General features: G+C 38.6%; 1 protein-coding gene across 1 annotated transcript in view; it reads left to right on the forward strand.

The window, feature by feature from the left end:
* The window catches only part of FGF12 (fibroblast growth factor 12), a 280,043-nt gene that overhangs the window by 39,470 nt on the left and 219,276 nt on the right, over positions 1-21,297 (forward strand). The window contains exon 2 of the mRNA XM_023551628.2: positions 14,808-14,918. Coding sequence (XP_023407396.2) covers positions 14,808-14,918 — 111 coding nt within the window. The remainder of the gene's footprint in view (positions 1-14,807; positions 14,919-21,297) is intronic.

The following is a 21,297-nucleotide window of genomic DNA, read 5'->3' on the forward strand; positions in this document are numbered from 1 at the left end:
TTGCTGAGCCCTGGTCTAGCAAGACCTTTAGTTACCTCATGGTTTAATCTGATGATCCGAAATATTTTTTCTTTTCATTGTTGTAAAAATATATATAACACAACATTTGCCGATGTAATGTTTTTCACATGTACAATTTGTTGTTTTGACTCATAGCGACCCCAAGTATAACAGAAGGAAACACCTCCCAGTCGTGCACCATCCTCGTAATCATTGCTATGTTTGAGCCCATTGTTGCAGCCACTGTGTCAATCCATCTCGTTGAGGGTCTTCCTCTTTTTCACTGATCTTCTGCTTTACCAAGTATGATGTCCTTCTCCAGGGATTGGCCCCTCCTGATAACATGTCCAAAGTATAGGAGAGAAAGTCTCACCATCCTCACTTCTAAGGAACATTCTGTCTGTACTTCTTCTAAGACAGATTTGTGTGTTCTTTTGGCAGTCCGTTCAATATCCTTCTCCAACACTGTAATTCAAAGGCATCACTTCTTGTCTGGTCTTCCATATTCGTTGTCCAGCTTTCACATGCATATGAAACCATTGAAAATACCATGGCTTGGGTCAGGCGCACCTTAGTCCTAAAGGGGATATCTTTGCTTTTTAACACATTAAAGAGGTCTCTTGCAGCAGATTTGCCCAATGCAATATGCCATTTGATTTCTTGACTGCTGCTTCCATGGCCGTTGATTGTCGATCCAAGTAAAATGAAATCCTTGACAACTTCCATATTTTCTCCATTTATTTTGATGTTACTCATTGGTCCAGTTGTGAGGATTTTTGTTTTCTTTTTTTTTTTTTAATGTTGAGGTGTAATCCACACTGAAGACTGTAGTCTTTGATTTTCATCAATAAGTGCTTCAAGTTCTCTTTGCCTTCAGCAAGTAAGGCTGTGTCATCTGGATATCGCAGGTTGTTAATGAGTCTTCCTCCAATCTTGATGCCTGTTCCTCTTCACATAGTCCAGCTTCTCAGGTTATTTGCTCAGCATACAGATTGAATAAGTATGGTGAAACACACTGCAGTGATTAAGATTGTGTGTCACCTTGGCTGGGCCATGATTCCCAGTGTTTATATGTGATCACCTCCATGATGGGATCTGCTCTGAGTAGCCAGTCAGTTGAAAAGGAGTTTCCTTGGGTGTGTGGCCGGCATCCAAATATAAGTGGACATTCTGGCTTTTGCCTACTCTGGATCCTGAAGCTGGCTCCTGTTCGTCTGACCTCTGGTTCTTGAGATTTGAGCTAGAAGGTTGCCTGCTTATCTTGGAATTCATCAGTCTTCACAGCCTGTGACCAAGCGCCCTGCTCTCCAACCTGCTGATCTTGGGTTTGCCAGCCCCTACAGCTACGTGAATCAGGAGAAGCCTCGCATTCTTGCCTGCCGATCATGGGATTTGTCATCTTCACAGCCTGTGAGCAAGAGCCCTGCTTTCTAACCTGCCGATCTTGGGTTTGCCAGCCCCTATGGCTATGTGAATCAGGAGAAGCCTCTATCCTGATCCACGGACTTGGGACGTTCCAGCCTCTTCAATTGCATGAGCTGTTTCCTTGATATAAATCTATATATATATTTATATGCTTTACTGGTATCGCTTCCCTAGAGAACCCAGCCTAAGACACACACCTTTCCCGATTTTAAACTGTGTGGTATCCCCTTGTTCTGTTAGAATGACTCCCTTTTGGTCTATATACAGGTCCTTCAGGAGCACAATTAAAAAGAGAAACCTTTCCTGATTTTAAACTGTGTGGTATCCCCTTGTTCTGTTAGAGTGACTCCCTTTTGGTCTATATACAGGTCCTTCAGGAGCACAATTAAAAAGAGAAACCTTTCCTGATTTTAAACTGTGTGGTATCCCCTTGTTCTGTTATAATGACTCTCTTTTGGTCTATATACAGGTGCTTCAGGAGCACAATTAAGTGCTCTGTAATTCCCATTCTTTGAAATGCTATCTGTAATTCGTTATGTTACAAGCAGTAGAATGCCTTTAGTCAATAAAACATAGGTAAACATCTTTCTGATAGTCTCTACATTTAGCCAAGATCCATGTCACATCAGCAATGATACCCCTCTTTCCAAGCCTTCTCCTGAATCTGGCTTGAATTTCTGGCAGTTCCCCATCAATGTACTGCTGCAACTGTTTTTGAATTATCTGCAGCAAAATTTTACTTGCATGCACTATTAATGATATTGTTTGACAATTTCCACAATCTGTTGGATCACCTCTCTTTGGAACGAGCACAAATATGGATCCCTTCCAGTCGGTTGGCTAGGTAGCTGCCCTCCAAATTTCTTGGCATAGAGGAGGGAGTGCTTCCACTGTTGCATCTGTTTGTTGAAATATCTCAATTGGTATTCTATCAGTTCCTGGAGCCTTGTTTTTTGGCAATGCCTTCAGTGCAGCTTGGACTTCCTCTTTCAGTACATTTGGTTCTTGATCATATGCTACCTCCTGAAATGGTTGAACATTGACCAATTCTTTTTCGTACACTGACTCTGTATATCCCTTCCATTTTCTTTTGGTATTTGCTGTGTTTTTCAGTATTTTGCTGGTAGAACCCTTCAATATTGCAACTAAAGGCTTGAATTTTCTCTTTGGTTCTTTCACCTTGAGAAATGCCAAGTGTGTTCTTTCCTTTTGGTTTTCTAACTCCAGGTCCTTGCACATTTCGTTATAATACTTTGTCTTCTTGAGCCGCCCTTTGAAATCTTCTAATCAGCTCTTTTATGTCATCATTTATTCCTATTGGTTTAGCTACTCAACATTCAAGTGCAAGTTTCCATTTTGGACTTTTTTTCTTTATTGTCTTTCTAATGACATTTTGCTTTCTTTATGTATGACATCCTTGATGTCTTCCCAGAACTCAATCTGGTCTTCAATGCATCAAATCTATTCTTGAGATGGTTTCTGAATTCAGGTGGGATATATCCAAGATTGTACTTTGGCTGTCATGGACTTGTTTTAATTTTCTTCAACTTCAGCTTGAACTTGCTTATGAGCAATTGATGGTATGCTCTGCAGTGGGCCCCTGGCCTTGTTCTGACTGATGATATTGAGCTTCTTCATCTTCTTTTTCCCAGATGTAGTCAATTTGATTCCTGCGTTTTCCATTTGGCAAGGTCCAACATGCGTATTCACCATTTATGTTGTTGAAAAAAAATTTGCAATGAAGAAGCCATTGGTCTTGCAAAATTCTATCATGTAACCTCCAGCGTCTGTTCTATCACCAAGGCCATATTTTCAAACTACTGGTCCTTCCTCTTTGTTTCCAATGTTCTCATTCCAATTGCCAGTAATTATCAATGCATTTTGATTGCACGTTTGATCAATTTCAGACTGCAGGTATTGGTAAAAATCTTCAATTTCGTCATCTTTGGCATTAATTAAAAAAAAAATTTTACATTAATTGGTGATGTGTAAATTTGAATAATAGTCCTATTAACAGGTCTTCCTTGTAGGCGTATTGATATTATCCTATCACTGACAGTGTTGTACTTCAGGATCCATCTTGAAATGCTCTTTTTGACAATGGATGTGATGCCGTTCTTCTTTAATTTGCATTCCCAGGGTAGTAGGCCATATGACCATCCAATTCAAAATGGCCAATACCTGTCCATTTCAGTTCAGTAATGCCTAGGATATCTATCTTCAAGTGTTCCATATCATTTTTGACAACTTACAATTTTCCTAGCTTCATGCTTCTGTACATTCCATATTCTGATTATTAATGGATGTTTGCAGCTGTTTCTTCTCATTTTGAGTCATCTACATCAGCAAGTGAAAGTCCTGAAAGCTTTACTCTATACACATCATTAAGGTCTACTCTACTTACAGGAGGCAGCTCTTCCCCAGTCATATTTTGAGTGTCTTCCAACCCGAGGGGCTCATCTTCCAGCACTATATCAGACAACGTTCTGCTTCTATTCATAAGGTTGTCACTGGCCAATTTTTTTGGAAGTAGATCACCAGGTCCTTCTTTTTAGCCTGTCTTAGCCTGGAACCTCTGCTGAAACCTGTCCACCATGGGTGACCCTGCTGGTATTTGAAATACCAGTGTCATATCTTCTAGCATCCCAGCAACACACAGGCCACCACAATATGACAAACTGACAGATGAGTGGTGACTTATATGATTACTAATAGTTTAATTGCTTATCTGTTCATTTTCTATCTTTCCTACCGTAACGCATGCTTCATGTTAATTTTCTGTTATATCCAATGGTGTGTTGTGCTGGAGTCTCTTGTGCTCCTCTCCTCCCAGCTCTCACTCTGTGTTCAGTGATGTCAAGGATAGTTTTAATTTGGCCATGGTGGGATATTTGCATTGTGGAAATCAGCACCATGGGAATCACATTTTGTTTTGTTTTGTTTGAGAGGTGGTTTACCAGCACATCACAGGTCATACTCCCTGTGCCTAGATGAATAACTACAACAACTCAGGTGCTCAATAAATAGTTGTTGTTTGAGTGGAGTGTGCCATTATTATCTAATGACTGAGAAAATAGGTGTCCACTTAGGAATGTAGGGTGTTCTTGCAATTATTAGCACCTGATGGGGAGATCCATGACCCTTGAGTAGATAAATGCTGATGTTCTCCAACACCTTTATCTAATGGAGGGAGAGACTGAGGACTGGGAACAGAAGGTGACTCTCTTTACTCCATACAATGGATTCTGCTGTGCCATGGTGACAAGTGCTGACCTTATGCTTTCAGATCTGCATAGTGTTCCTTTAAGCCTGTCCATTGCAATCTATTAAGTGAATGAGGTGTCTTAGGCTTGTTTCTGTTTTACTAAACAACATGTATTTTTAATGAGTTACATATCTCAGTGTGGCTTTAATTTTTGCAGTGTGTTCAAAGCCCATATTAAGTTCTCTCCCCTCTCAAATGTCTTGCTGTATCCCGTTTTTAATTTGTCTGGGGCTTTGATTTGTGGTATGTAAATGTGCCCTAGTCTATTTCCTTTAGCTATGATTGGCCAGAAATGTATCCATTTATGGACAACTTCTAATCCTAATAGTCTGATTTAGAAATCTGCAGCAGTTTAAGAGCCCAGAAGCACTTGACAGGAATCACATTTAGCAGCCTCTTCAATCTCACTTCCTTTAAGTGGGCAACATTAAACCTAATACCGAGGGCCCGTTTGTAAACCCACAGAGACTGATTAAAAAAATCCCCTCAAACTACTCCACAATCCATGCTTAACATTTATGAAGAGTTTTGCATTTTCAGGATGCCTGATAGTCTTTTCAATTCCCTGTCCTAAGCTCAAACTAAGGAAACGGAAAAGTTAAATTGTGTTTACTGGTCCATCTGGTTTATCCCAAAGCTTTCTGGGAGGTCAGGGTTGGAGAGGACCTTGCACTGTCACTCAAAATGCCTCAGCTTTTGGAGACATTCTTGTCCTTCACAGCTACTCTGATTTTTTTTTTTTTTTTAACTTCTTCCTGGTTGTTTATGTGCGGTGACAGAAAACTCACTTCCTTAGGCAATCTGTTTTCTCTTTGAATACAATTTATAACAATTTATAGGGAGTTTTTTCTGCTTCCCTGTTACTTTCTTCCGTTGGCTCAAGTTCAATCACCATGAAGCCACTCAGAACAAATTGGCTCTTTCTTAACTTCTGCGAGCCCTTAAGAATGTGAAGACAGGTCTCACATCCCCTGAGTCCTCCCTTCTATGAGCAGCGTATCAACTTTCCAGCCTGACATTCTTCACATGAAGGCCCTTTTACCCTTTTCATATGACTTTCTTCTGCACACATTCCAGCTTGCTGATCACCTTCTTTACTATGTTCAGTGAAGGAGATTGACTAGAGCCATAGACCCTAGCTACACCTGCCTTCTCATTTACTAACTCTGTAACATAGGACTGGAGCCCCCTGGTAGCGCAGTGGTTAAGAACTTGGCTGCTAACCAAAAAGTCAGCAGTTTGAATCCACCAGCCACTCCTTGGAAACCCTATGGGACAGTTCTCCTCTGTCCTATAGGGTTGCTATGAGTCAGAATCGACTTGACAGCCACGGGTTCTTAAGGGGTAACGTAGGACAAGTCATGTAGCATCTCTGAATCTCTATAATCTCATCTGAAAAATAAGAAAGAATACACACACATTCAGTTGCTCTAAGTACTGTACTATTATTATTATAGTATTTTATTATTGCTGTGTTATTGTACTATTTAATTAGTACAATTAAAGAAATTGTTCTAAAATTGCCAGGAGAGTACAAAGTAGATGGGTTGAAAATATGGCTATCACTATTACAAAGAGCACTATTAATTTTCTAGATATGGACTCCATAACAAAGTTTGGATCACGGTAATTACATTTTTCATTTTAGACTGGAGCCTACATGGGGACATTTTTTCTGTTTGGATATAAATTCTGAATAGGCTAGTTCTAGATAAACATTCCAATTTTTATATCACAAGTAGTACACACACACACACACACATTTCTTACAGAGTTTTCTGTAACCCTTTTTCTTCCTCGCTCCCACACTCCAGTAGCTGAGGCACAGCTAGGTGCTCCTCCTTTTCCTCTCTTCTCTACATTTTTCCCCTCCTAGCCCCTCGCCTGCATGCAATATGGATTGTGTCTTGGCTGCTCTTTGAAAAGGAAAGGATGCCGAACTGTCAGTATATAGGAGATGGGTTCTTGTCCTAACTCATCCGCTTGTTAGCTGAGTGTCTTAGTCATCTAGTGCTGCTATAACAGAAATACCACAAGTGGATAGCCTTAACAAAGAAAAATTTATTTCCTCACAGTAAATAGGCCAAAAGTCCAAATTCAGGCCGTAAGCTCCAGGGGAAGGCTTTCTTTCCCTGTTGGCCTTCTCATCAATCTTCGCCTGGACTAGGAGCTTCTCTCAGCAGGGACCCCTGGTCCAAAGGACATGCTCTGCTCCCCACATTGCTTTTCTGGTGGTATGAAGTCCCCCTCTCTGCTGGCTTCCCTTTCCTTTTTATCTCATAAGAGAGAAAAGGTGGTGTAGGCCATACCCCAAGGAAACTCCCTTTACATTGGATCAGGGATGTGACCTGGGTAAGGGTGTTACAGTCCCACCAGAGCCCTCTTTGACCTACAATTACAATCACAAAATGGAGGACAACTACACAACACTGGGAATCATGGCCCAGCCAATTTGATACAAACATTTTTGGGGGACCTAATTCAATCCATACACTGGGTGACATTGAGCAAGACACTTCCCCTCTCTCAGCCTGAATAGACTGGCTCTAGATCAACATTTCAGTTTTAGTGTCTTTTATCTATGCAGCTAATGAAGGAAGGGGTTGGAGTCCCAGGCCTCTTCCATTTCTAAAATTCATTTTCTTTTTTGTAATCTCGTATTTTTCTTGAAATGTGTGCTCTGGCCGCCATGTATCTGTTTTGAGTTTCACTGGTGTTTCTAGGTAACTGCTGCATGGCCCTATACTTCAAGTCGACATGAATGCCCAGAAAATTCCTTTGGGTCTTAGCTTTTCTGATTGACTTTGAATTCAAACCTGTTCACATTGTCATGTCATCCTGCAGGGCAGTCGTATTGACCATGAGTTGACATCCTTTACCTTCTTTCTCACTCAACTTCTTTGAGGGTAAAATTTCTTACTTGCTTTTTTGGCTGTGATTATTATTTTTTAATACACATTTTTTTAAGAATGGTTTTAGATTTATAGAGAAGTTGTAAAGATAGTACAGAGAGCTCGCATATTTCTCACACTTAGTTTTCCCTGTCATCGACATCTTACATCAACATGGTTTCTGCTCATTTTTGAACTGAGGACCTCTTACATGTTAGATCAGTGTGATAATAAATAACTAGAAAAAGACATCATGTTTGGTAAAGGGCCAGCAAAAACAAAGGAAACCATCAATGAGATGAATTGACACAATAGCTGCAACAATGGGCTCAAACATATCAACAATCATAAAAATGGCATAGGACCAGGCAACTTTTCATTGTGTTGTCTGGTTATCACAAGGTTGCCATGAGTTGGAGTCAACTGAATGGCAACTAACAACAACAACATTAGTATGGTACATTTGTCACAATTCATGAACCAATATCTATATGTTATGATGAACTAAAGTTCATACTTTATTCAGCTTTCCTTAGTTTTTATCTAATGACTTTTTTCAGCTCCAGGTTCCCATCCAGAAGTCATCATATCTTCTTAGACTCCTCTTGGCTGTGACATTCTCTTAGAAGTTCCTTGTTTTTGATAACCTTGACAGTTTTGAGACATACTATGGGTAAATGTAAAATGACCCCCAATTGGGATTTGTCTGATGTTTTTCTAATGATTAGACTGGAGTCGTGTGTTTTAAAGAAAGGCCCTAGAGGTAAAGTGCCATTCTGTGTTATCATACATATTATCAATATGTGCATACTATTCATATCATATTTATACTATACTGTGTTGCTGTTGTTAGGCCTTCTCAATAAAGCAAAGAAATATATATGAACACTAACCAGTGTGTATATACCTATCTATAAATATTTCTGTATGTAGGCATCTGCATCTATATTAACTAAACACAAATTCCTGTGGATGTCTCCATCTAATGCAATACCACATGGGTCATTCCTGCCTTCTCCCCTTGCTTGTCTATAACCTCCTACTCCAACAGTGAAAAAGCTGGCTCCTTCTAGCCACTGTTTATTTACTTAATTGTTGAATGCCAGTATACATGAATAATGATATCAGAATTGTTAGCCCATACTCTCATGGGAAACAATTTTATCAACTAGAGTACAGTGTTTATGTACGGTTCCCTTTGCGTTTAGTCTTACAGATTTTAAACATTTCCAAAGTTAATTGGGTCATCATTTTTTCCCCCTACTTCCTTCAGTGAGGTTATTTCACCCATATTTTGTCATAGTCTCTATTGCATTTTGGGATTCTTTGACATGCTGAATGTTTTTTTAAATTTGCATATATTAAGTTGCACTCTTAAAGCGCTGTAAAGTTTTGGTAAGTGTGTAGTTTAATGTATCTGCCATTACAGCATCATACAGAATAGTTCCACAGCCCCCAAAAATCCCCTCATTCTCTGAGTCTCTGGAAATCACTGATCTTTTTAACAACCTTCTAGTTTTGCATTTTTTAGAATGTTTTTAAATGGAATTATATAGTATATAGCCTTTCATATGGACTTCTTTCACTTAGCAGTATGCTTTTAAGATTCATCTATATTTACGCATGGCTTGAGAGCTTATTCCTTTTTATCGCTAATTTTTTTTTAATGTTTAAAAATTTTTAGATGTTCTTGACCCAAGGAATTAAATAATAATAATAAAAGAGTAGACTTTATTTATTTTTTTAATGTTTGAGCTTTGGTTTATCTAAGGCATAAATAGGGTAAGAATGCATTCAAGATTATTTCAAATGTCTACAGATAAAAGGAGAGAAAAAAAACTATTATGATGAGCATCTGTATGGATTCTCTTTTGGTATCCCGATGTTTAAATTGCACTAATCTCTTCATTATGATTTTGGTCCTGTGTAACCTTTTTCTTTCCACTCATTTTTCAAAATAATATTTTATTTTTTTAACCTTTTTCTTTCCACTCATTTTTCTTTGGCAGTCCCTTCTTTCTCTGTTTCATCATTCATACTCAATAAGTTATTTATTCTGTTGATTTGATCTTCCCAGTTTCTTGACAATCCATTCCCTCCTTTTCTGTCCCGAGGGCTTAAATGATCACTACTTCTTTCAAAGACGGAAAACTCACTTCCTTAGGCAGCCTTTAGGCAGGTGGCTAATCCTTACTGGTCTTTTTTACCAAATTTACCTAACTGGTTTCCTTGTCCCCAGCCTCTCTTCTGTCAATCCATCCTCTATAAAGACGCCAGTTTAGTATTTCTAAAGTACAGATTCCCAACAATGCCTATAATGTAAAATGTAAAGCTCCTAATATGGCAGCCAAGACTCTAACTGGAGTCATGTTAAGTCTTTCCAGAATCTGCTTCATTTTCATACCCCAATGTAACTGATACCCATGGTTACCAGCGTATGGAATTTCATGAACAAATAATAATAATAATTGGGTATTGCTGTAGGTTTGCCAACTTTTTAATTAACCAGGTAGAATAAAACCAGTTGCTACAAGAAATAGACCCAAAATTGCACAATGGCCAAAAACCAGTAGAGGTTTATTTATAATTTACCTAACTGTCCAAAGTGGGTGTTTTTAGTGACTGCTGGCTTTTCTCCAGCAGTTACTCAGGTACCCGATATTCTTCCATTTTGTTGCTGTGGCATCACCTAGGACTTTGTCATCTAAATCCAGCCAACGATAAGAAAAGAAAACATGGAAGAAGAACATTTGCTTTTAAAATCTTTGGCCTGAAAATGGCACACATCACTTCCATTTACATTCCATATGACACTCATTCATATGACAGAGAGGTTAGGACATATGGTCTATCTAGGTGCCAAGGAAAAAGAGGAGATATATTTGAGTGAAGAGCTAGCAGTACTTGCTACACTACTGTAGAGCACAAAAGACAACAAAACAATCCTCCCACCATCTAATAATATGGCTCTCCTTTATTAAAAAGCAAAATAGTGAAGAACATTATCTTAGAGTCAAGGATAGTTATATAAATTGAACAAATTTAGATTATTATTATTTTCTTTTTACTCCATTGACCCTATTTTCCTTAATGTTATTGTTGACCTGTGAACATTTGGTAAGAACAGCCACTTATCTGCATATCAGTATTTGATAAACTCTACGTATATATGAGCCCTGGTGGGGTAGTGGTTAAGAGCTTGGCTGCTAACCAAAAGGCTGGCAGTTCACATCCACCAGCCACTCCTTGGAAACCCTATTGGGCAGTTCTACTCTGTCCTATAAGGTTGCTATGAGTCGGAATCAACTTGACAGCAACAGGTTACCCTATATACTGTGTATACCAGACTGCATTATTTCCAGAGTCCACCATGCTAGTTTTTGCCTCTATCCATTGCTTATTTGTCTAGAATGCCCTTCCTCTGGTTTCATTTCCTATGAAAGTCCCACTCATTTCCAAAGTCCAGGTGAGGTCTCTCTGCCTAACCTCCAGACAGAATTAGTCCCTTGCTCCTTGGTGCCATCATGCCACTCTGCTTCTTTCCCTCATTTAGCAGCTATCCCTCCATAGTGTTGTATTTAATTATGTTTTACATATTAAACTGGGTTCTCTCTGAGAACAGTGTAGGTTTTATTCATCTTGTAGAGCCCCAAGCATAGTCTTTGTCAAATAACATGTGTATTTGTTGGGTGTACCCAGGATGCTAGAGGCACCAAATAGTCATCTCATATTTTCCCCCATTCTTTAAAATACAGTAAAACATGTTCTTTTTTTTTTCCATTTATAAAAGTGAATCTCACTAATGATAGCCAAGCCTTCGTGGACGAGGTGATTCTTGAGCTGAGTGTAGAAACATTGGTAGGGTTTGGGAGTGTCCAACAAGCTATACAGCATTCTCAAACACATTCTTGGTGCAGGGCATTTGTTCAATAGATCGTCAGATCTTCTTTGAAACTTCAATAGTGCAGGATGTTCACTCATATGGATTATCACATAATTAAAACTCAAACTCCAAGCTTGTTCTGGCTCTGATCTTGGGTGGAGTGGGGTTGGTATAAAAGCCTAATGCTCATTATCCTTAAGAGGAGTTACAAACCTGAATTCCCAGTGCCTCCACAGGGCCGTGACTTCCCCGCGGTAAAGGAATGGTTAGCTACAGCTACAGAAAGAGGAGCCTGTAGAAAACAGTTATTTGCAGGCATTCGTGATTCAGCTGCTATACCAAGGAAAAAATATGACTTCTTAAAGTTGTCTTATCAGTCTTATTAGAAATAAAATATGGATTATAACACAGTTTCCCTTTCCTCCTTTTTCTCCTTTACTATATCCTGCTCTTAGCCCACTTTGTGCCTTTAATTTAATGATTATAGAAGCTCAATTAATATTTTCTTAAAATAGAAATCAGCAGAGTCTGTTCTCAGAATGCTCTCTTTACCTGACTTACAATGTTTCCTAGATTTTCATATTTGAAAAATTAGACCTTAGATTTTACACCGTTATGGGCTTTTCTAAATCCTACTATCATATCCATTTACTTATTTGAAATTTTTAATGATTATAGTTAGGATAGCAATTATTTCTCCCATTATATGGATAGGAAAACTGAGACTCAGATGTCAAATAATTTGCCCAGGACCACACAGTAATTGTGGCTCAAAGCTGGGTCTTCTGATTTCAGATTTGGAACTAAGTGTGCCACATCAGAAGCTGCCTGTCAATCACCTGGCCTCATGGCAGAGGTGCACGGAGTAGTGTTTGCAGCGAGGTTAGCTAGCTGTATGCTCCTCCGAGATGTCCTTAGGCTGTGGGATTGGGTGACCTGTAGAGGAAAGGCATTGAGATGAATCCTTCCATTGATTTTGCCATCACTGGGGGCAAAGTAGACTAATATGCTCAAGGTAAGTAGAGAAGGGATTTAAAGGTCACTTAGTTTAACTTCCAGATTTTATGATAAGAAAAGTCAAGCCCCTAAAGTAATTGAATTTAACTCATAAATTAACACAGAGTTATTAATCAGAGTGACTTATTTCCAGTAGTTTTTTCATTACCCTGCTTCCTCCTTCCCAGCTTTTCTTGGCATCTCTTTTGCTTCACATGACTAGTTTGAAGAAGACGTGTTTCTGTAGGTGTCACTCCATAGCCCGAGTATGTGTGATCACATCATATGTACAAAAAACATATTATGCAGGAGTAGGTCCATTCCCAAAGAATTAAATACATCAAATCCTTAATTACAATTCCCTTTGAAAAATGAAGAAACCCTGGTGGTGTACTGGTTAAATGCTATGGCTGCTAACCAAGAGGTTGGTGGTTCAAATCTGCCAGGCGCTCCTTGGAAACTCTATGGGGCAGAAATAAACATCAAGAAATGTTCAGTTTAACCCTGAGAGTATGGCTCCTGGTTACCCTTATAGCTTAGTAATGAAGTCACTCCTGAGGTTCACTCTTCAGCCAAAGATTAAAAAAAAAAAAAAGATTAGACAGGCCCATAAAACTAAATGGGCACACCAGCCCAGGGGCAAGGATGAGAAGGCAGGAGGGAACAGGAAAGCTGGTAATGGGGAACCCAAGGTCGAGATGGGGAGAGTGTTGACATGTCACGGGGTTAGCAATCAGTGTCACAAAACAATATGTGTATTAATTGTTTAATGAGAAAATAGTTTTCTCTGTAAACCTTCATCTAAAGGACAATAAAAAAAGAGTTGAAAATAATAATACCCCTTCCAAAAAAAAAAAAAAAGGATTCCATTTAGCAACAGTACCTTGTGTATATTGCCTGACAAAAAAAAAACTCAGCAAATATTGGTTGAATAAATGGCTTGAGGAATGAAGTTGACTAGCATATATTCAATGGTTACCCTTCTGAGGAGAACATATTTCTACTTTCAGCAATCATATGATTTCCATCTTTGCCTCAATTTTTATCACCAGAAAGCAGCATTTTTCTGTTTCCTACTCATTTTTACAAAATAATTAGGGCTATAAATGTACTGGAATGGTCTAATTTTTGCCCAACACTAGAAACAAAGACGGTGGCAATGCTGAGGAAACTGTATTGTTGCTTGCAGTCAGCAACACAATGAGAAAGCTTCAAATGTTTACTTGTTAGCTGACATGCACAAATCCATAGGTGGTATACAAAAATCAGTTTGATGGTGTCAGTTTGTAGGGAGTTTTTGAAAGCTGAGGACCCCTTCTAGTTTGAAATACTTAGAGAAATATATGTGACTTGATTCTTTTTTCTTTTATTATTATTTGCCCTGGGAAAATGACTTTTGTAGTACTGGAGTTCCTCCCTGGCGAGGTGTTTAGTGAGGGTAAAATCTGTGGTTGTGTGTACTGTCTAGTGATGTCTCAGGACAATGGGGGTTTTGACTTTGTCTATGATTCCTCTCCAACCCATCAGTTTGGTTTATTTATTTACTTTGTTCTTGTTGTTGAGGATATACACAGCAAAACATACACCAATTCAACAGTTTCTACATGTACAATTCAGTGACATTGATTACATTCTTTGAGTTGTGCAACCAGCAGCCATCCAAGGCACAACAATTGCTCTCTATTCACCTGGAGCAACAGAGGAAGAAGGAAAGCCAAGAATAAGAGGAGAAATGGAATGTGTGGCTAATTGCCTCCATGAACAACTGCCTCCTTTGCTGTGAGACCCGAAGAACAGGATGGTACCAGGCTACAATTACTGAACATTTTGATTACAGATTCTATAAAAGAATCATGATCAAAAGGGGGAAAATATAGAACAGAATTTCAAAACCCCTCAGTTTTTGATGGACATCCAGCAGAAATACAACTTGTCCAGGGCCTGGTTATGACTGATGGAAGCTTAGGAATTTTAATGTCGTTTTGGCTTAAACAGTAATTCTGGAATGGGGCCATAAACTTGGTAGCATCTTGCAGTCAGACACCAGATGCCTGAGGGACAGAAATAATTCACTTTTCAGCACGCCTCTGTATTTTCCTAATCATAATTAGCTTTTATTTATTTACATTTGGTTTACTGCTGCAGAGTATTATGATTCTGTCTCTAGTAGGGAAAAAGAAAAAGTAAAAGCTATGTTACTGACATGCCCCCCTTTCCAAATACTTATTTTGATATTGAAGCCATTGGTATTTATGCATTTACTTAGAGAATCTTTTTAACAATTTGTAAGTGTACATTTTTATAAACAAAATAAAAATTTGAGTAATCATTTCATTTGGTTTTACAGAACCCCAGCTGAAAGGAATTGTGACAAGGTTATTCAGCCAGCAGGGATATTTTCTGCAGATGCACCCGGATGGTACCATTGACGGGACCAAGGACGAAAACAGCGACTACAGTAAGGAATATTAGCTTTCTGCAATCCAATTACAAATCCAGTGTATGACCCAGTATATCTTAGATTTAAAACTCGGCTGGGTGGCCTTTTGAACTGATTAACTACTTGTAAGCTGGTGTCTTTTCCTTTTAAACTTCTTGCTGTCATTCCCTGCAGCATAGAGATGATGTGGAGGAGAAATTATGTGCTAAATGAGAAGGTTTGAGACTTGAATGAGTTCCAGTTGTTCACTGGAGAAGAATATTCCGCCATCCCAGTATTTGTAATTAAACAACCAAAACCAAACCCGTTGCCATCCAGTCGATTATGACTCGTATCGATCTTATAGGACACAGTAGAACTGCCCCATAGAGTTTCCATGGAATGGTTGGTGGATTTGAACTGCCGACCTAGCTCTTAACCATTATGCTACCAAGGCTCCCATTTGTATAGGGGTGATGATAAATACTCACAGGAACAATGCGGATCTGTCAGCACTAGATGCCATTTAAATCTTGGAACTAAATAATAAAAATGTTATAATAATTCTCAGAACTGAATTTCTGGCAGATTGAAATTACGCCTTAAGATGCACGTTGAATGTAAGTATATTATATGTTATTTTGTTTTGATTAATAGGAAAATTGCTGATTTTAAGAGAGAAGGTGTAACATTATGATACATTTTGATAGTCTATATAACATGATACTCAAGACAGGAAGACCTGTTACAGAATTTTGTTTATAATTTTTTGAGATAAAGGCATCAGATATAACAATATTAATAATAGTACCCCTGGAGATAGTTTTTAACTAGTTTAACTATGGAATCGACTAGTTTAATAACTAAACAAAATCATCAAAGTATGACAAAAATCACCTCTGGGTAGGTTTGAACTGCCAAGCTTTCAGCTAGTAGTCCAGTCCTTGACCGTTTGTGCCACGCAGGCGCTCTGTTAGATCTTTAATGCCTGGTAAACAGTAAACCACTGGTGTTCCAGTGGTTAAGAGCTTGGCTTTTCAGCAGTTCAGGTCCACCACCGACTCGTTGGAAACCCTATGGAGCCCTTCTATTCTGTTGTATAGGGTCGCTATGAGTCAGAAACGACTTGATGACAACAGGTGTTGGTTTTAAACAGTAAATGGTCATTAAGTGTTTGTCCAATTGAGTTGTTTTCTGATGGATATGATTTTCTAGTCAGACTGACAATCTAGTGGATTGCATATACTATTCTAGCAAGCCTGATATTTTGTAGTGAAGTATCTTTTAAATTCATAATAAAGATTTGAGGAAAGCTTTACCATCTCTAAAGCATGAAAATGCTCTTGTCCACCCCCTTCTAAATTATTCTTTGTTCCCTTAATATTGCACATGACAAAATAAGAATTACAATAAAGAAAAGATCTTATGAAGAATTTCATCCCAGTTTTCTTGCTCTTAGTTTTTTGCAGAGTAGTTGATTAGCCTACTGTGGTTCGCATTGTTGGTTTGTGTTTGTGTGAATGCATTCTTTAAATGGTTCAGGCTCTCAATTCTGTAGAGAAGAATGAGGGTGCTTTTGTCTCCATGTTAGATTTGTGTCTGTTGCCTCTGCACTTGAACGTAGATTTAGTAAGGGTACAAGTACTGATGGAAAGAACCAGGGGACTGCTTAGCTGTGTAGGACCCTGTACTAACTCTGAGTTATCTCTTGACTTCAGTTTCTTTTTCTATAAAATGAAGTGGTTGAAGCAGATGATAATATTAACATTCTCTTTAAGTACCATCCAACCAAAAAAAAAAAAAAGATTGAATAATTATAAATTGATGAAGATAGCTTCAGTCCCTAGGTAAGGAAATAGTTGTATCCAGTTCTAAAGGATGAAACTTTAACCTGGCCAGCTGTCATACAGGTGCACGCCTCTTATCATGGGGCCGGGGTGGGGAGCGGGATGCAAGTGTGGGGTCAAACTAACACAAATCGTTCCTTCACTGTTTGTAGAAAAAATAATAGAAAGTGCGTGCTCTACTGATGCTGGGCCACTGGCTAGCGTACAAACAAACCTACGTATATTAACAAAAAAACATTGCTGTTGACTCAATTCAGACTCATAGCAACCCTATACGAATGAGTAGAACTGCCCCATAGGGTTCCCAAGGAGTGGTTGGTGGATTCTAACTGCCGACCTTTTGGTTAGCAGGTGAGCTCTTAGCTATTGCACCACCAACACTCCCACACCCACGGATACATACATACATTTACACACATACACTTGTATATGTATAGTAAATATGTGCATCAGCATTAAGCCGTATGCATCTGTCTCTCTCTCTCTCTCACACACACAGAGTGATACATTTGTCAAATAATTTTAGAAACTGAACCTGCAAATTAAACAAATTTTTTTGTTAAGATAAGCTACCTTACACAGTTTTTGATAAATTGATATTAAAAATAGATTGTACAGAATATAAAAATGAATATTAAAATGTGATGTAAATGTTATGCCACCCCTTGGCGTAACATTTAATTACAAAGCCCAGTGTACTTGACTCCTCTGTGTGCTTTCCCTGAGGCATCCTGGGCTCCTTCAGTACCAGACGTGATAATCACACTCAATTTGGCAAGTGCATTTTTATGCAGTTTTTGACGTATATATGTAGGCTTGCATCATTTAGAATATTGTTTTGCTTGTTTTTAAACTTTTCATGAATGAATGTATTACTGTATATATCTTCTGCTGTGTCATTCCCCTCCCCCAGTATTGTGGTTGTGATTTTCATGTTGTTGTAAGTTGGTGTGGAGTCGATTCCGACTCATGGTGACCCCATGTGTGTCACGGTAGAACTACTCATAGGGTTTTCATGGCTGTGACCTTTTGGAAGCTGATTGCCACATCTGTCTTCCATGGTACTTCTGGGGAGTTCGAACCAATAACCTCTTGACTAATAGTCAAGCAATTAACGTTTTCACCACCCATTCTCTTTTTGGGGGATGATTATTGTTTCTATTTCAGGGCAATTGCAAACACAGTTGCTCAGATCTTTCTTATAGAAGCTGGGGAAGCCTTCCCTGACCATCCTTTATAAAATTACACATCCCGCCCTGGCCCTCTCTGTCCTGATAACCTGTTTCATTTCTAGTCACAGCTCCTATGACCACCTGATGTATATGTTGTTGCTGTGTGTTCATTTTTGGTCTTACTTGCAGGAGAATGTAAGTTCAAAGAGCAAAGAGATTTTGTTTTGACCCCTGATGTATCTATAGGGCCTAGAATGGTCTCTAATACATAAATAATAATAATAATAATAAAAAAGGTCTGTAATACATAAATAAGCACTCAATAAAAACTGAACGAATAAACGGGTGTCTCCTTATACTTACGTGCAAAAGTTTCCCTAGGTCATGGTCTTAGATTCTGAGTTCTGTTAGAAATGCCACAAGTGGGTGGCTTTAAAGAACAGAAATTTATTTTCTCACACTTTAGGAGGCTAGAAGTCTGAATCAAGACATCAGCTCTAGAAGACTCTTTCTGTAGGTTCTGAGGGGTAGATCCTTGTCTCAGCTTCTTTAGTCCAGGAGTTCCTTGGTTCCTTGGTGATACACACGTGGCATCTGTGTTCCCCCATTTGTGCTTCCTTGTCTCTGTCTATGCTGCTTCTTGTAACTCAGAAGTGATTAGGTTTAGGACCCACCCTCTACTGACAGACCTTACTAACATAACAAAAAAACCCCTATTTCCAAATAGAATTCTATCCATAGGTGTAGGAGTTAGAATTCCAACACATAGTTTTTGAGAACACAATTAAATCCATAATAGTTACATACTAAATATTTCTACCCCTGCCCCCACCCATGCTTTTTAAACTCTGTCCCTTTTATTTTAGTAGTTTTCGACTTTAGAAAAATTGCAAAGCAGTACAGAGAGAGTTTCCGTATACTCTTCACTCAGCTTCTCCTAATGGTGCCATTTTACATAGGAATAGTACAATTATCAAAACCAGGAAATTAACACTTGTACAATACTATTAATTGAGTATGCATTTTATTCAGACTTCACCAGTTTTTCATTAATGTAGGTTTTCTGTCCCTCCCCTCCAGATTTTCACTGAAAACTTGCCAATGAAAATGAATAATTGTTACTAAGACTTTTTCCAAGTGAGGATCCAAAAAAACCCAAACCAAATCAATTACCATCGAGTTGATTCCCACTCATAGAGACCCTATAGGACAGGGTGGAACTGCCCCATAGGGTTTCCAAGGAGCCACTAGTAGATTTGAACTGCCCACCTTTTGGTTAACAGCTGAGCTCTTTAACCACTGTGCCACCAGGGCCCCAAGTGGGGTTCAGAGAGGGATTTACATTCTACTCATGTTTTCTACTAGAAAAATTGTAAGCCTATAAAACTGTTAAAATGTCTTTTCTTTCTCCATCTTGTCTGTGAGTAGGAGTAAAAGCAGTAGATTGTTTGGAAAAAAAAAAAAATCTTGTTACTATAAGCATCTGTCAGAAATGTTTGGTTCACTAGGCACCATTAGGTCCAACCAACCTTACCCTTGCATGTGGGGTAGAATTGATAAAGACACCTGTTCTTTTGTTCGTGAAGAAAGGACTAATGACATGTAATTGAGTACAAGCACAAATGGGTTTGTCAGCAGTAACAGATAAGAATCTCTGCAAATGTCATGATAACAAAAAATGAAAAACTGTATTAGAATACTGTCACACATATACACACAAAAGACAACTGCAATTTGGAAGGTATTAATAGGAATATTTTACATAAAATTAGAAAGGCAATTAATCTGTTCTGCTAGTTATCAGAGGAGAAGATACATTTGAAGAGGTCAGACATGCTGGGGTAAAAACAAGATATTATAACCAAATGCTTTATTTTCTTTTTCTCTGAACAAAAGGTATTAAAACCCATTTGAATACGGGATGAGCTCTCTGCAAAGTTAATATAGTGGTGAAATTGTAGCTATTCAAGCAGGTGCTGTACAGACACTCGGGGGGTTTACATGAAAACTCAATGACTTTTACGTTCCCCTTCAGCCCTGAGATTCTTTTAAAAATGATTTTGAAGAGGTAAATTAAGTATTTGGTACAAAATTGTGATACATCAACAAGTATACAGCCAAGAAAGAGAAACACGGCCCCTGCCAGCCAGTAGCAGGCTTGGCATTCCCAACCAGGCCCTGGTGTTCTGTAAAACATAAACAGTTTAATAGACCACCCCATCAGCTAAGGCCACTGTGATGGTGATGAACCAAGACAAAGGCAAGACCACCTGTAATCACACCTGAACACAAACCCAAGAACTTTGTCCACAAAATGACCAAATATTTCCCTGTCCTGGTTTCTCTATTCTGCAGCTGCTTTGCCAGTCCCAGCTCAGCTTTAACCTTATTCAGAGAGCAGTTATTAAGATACCCTGTCATCATCATCGCAAGTACACCTGCTTTCTTAGAGCATCCAATCTAAATCAAATCCACATTTTTTTGAAACCTAAAATTACCCTCAAACATCTTTTTTATATTGTTATGGTTTGTATCACCCTAAAATTACTCCAAAATATTACCCTAAAAAAATCCCTAAAATTACCTAACACAAGTCCAAGTTCTGTAATAAGTACTTTCTAATGCCCTCTTACTGAGACTCCCTGCAGTTCTACCATGGTGTGCATTTTCCTTTCTTGCTGTGAGTCTTTTTTTTTTTTTACTTCAGTCACCAGTAAGCTCCTGATGTTCTTTGGCTGGAAGGCCCTGTCAACATAATTTTCTCTCCCTCCTTCTTTTGCCCACTGGTCAGTGTTGTTTTTTTTTTTTTATTGTACTTTATATGAATGTTTACGGAACAAACTAGTTTCTCATTAAATAGTTAGTACACATATTGTTTTATGACATTGGTTAACAACCCCATTACATGTCAACACTCTCACCTTCATGACCTTGGGTTCTCTTTTACCAGCTTTCCTGTTCCCTCTTGCCTTCTAGTCCTTGCCGCTGGGCTGGTGTGCCCCTTTAGTCTTGTTTTGTTTATGGGCCTGTCCAATCTTTGGCTGAAGGGTGAACCTTGAGAATGACTCCATTACTGAGCTAAAAAGTTGTCCAGGGGCCATACTCAGGGTTTCTCCATTCTTTGTCAGGCTAGTAAGTCTGGTCTTTTTTTTGTGAGTTAGAATTTTGTTCTACATTTTTCTCCAGCTCTGTCTGGCCAATGTTCTTGATATCTCCCAGATATATTCTATTGTATGCGTACATCAACATATACAATATGGTCTCCATCGATCTATCTATCATCTCTCTATCTGTCTGTCTTTGTCTATCTGTCTATCTACCTGCCTACCTACTTACCTACCTATTCCAGTACCTTTTCTTTTTCACTTAAAATGTGCACCTGCAAGATCTCTCCATTTT

Source organism: Loxodonta africana, chromosome 1 (assembly GCF_030014295.1).
Source record: "Loxodonta africana isolate mLoxAfr1 chromosome 1, mLoxAfr1.hap2, whole genome shotgun sequence".
NCBI classification, from domain to species: domain Eukaryota; kingdom Metazoa; phylum Chordata; class Mammalia; order Proboscidea; family Elephantidae; genus Loxodonta; species Loxodonta africana.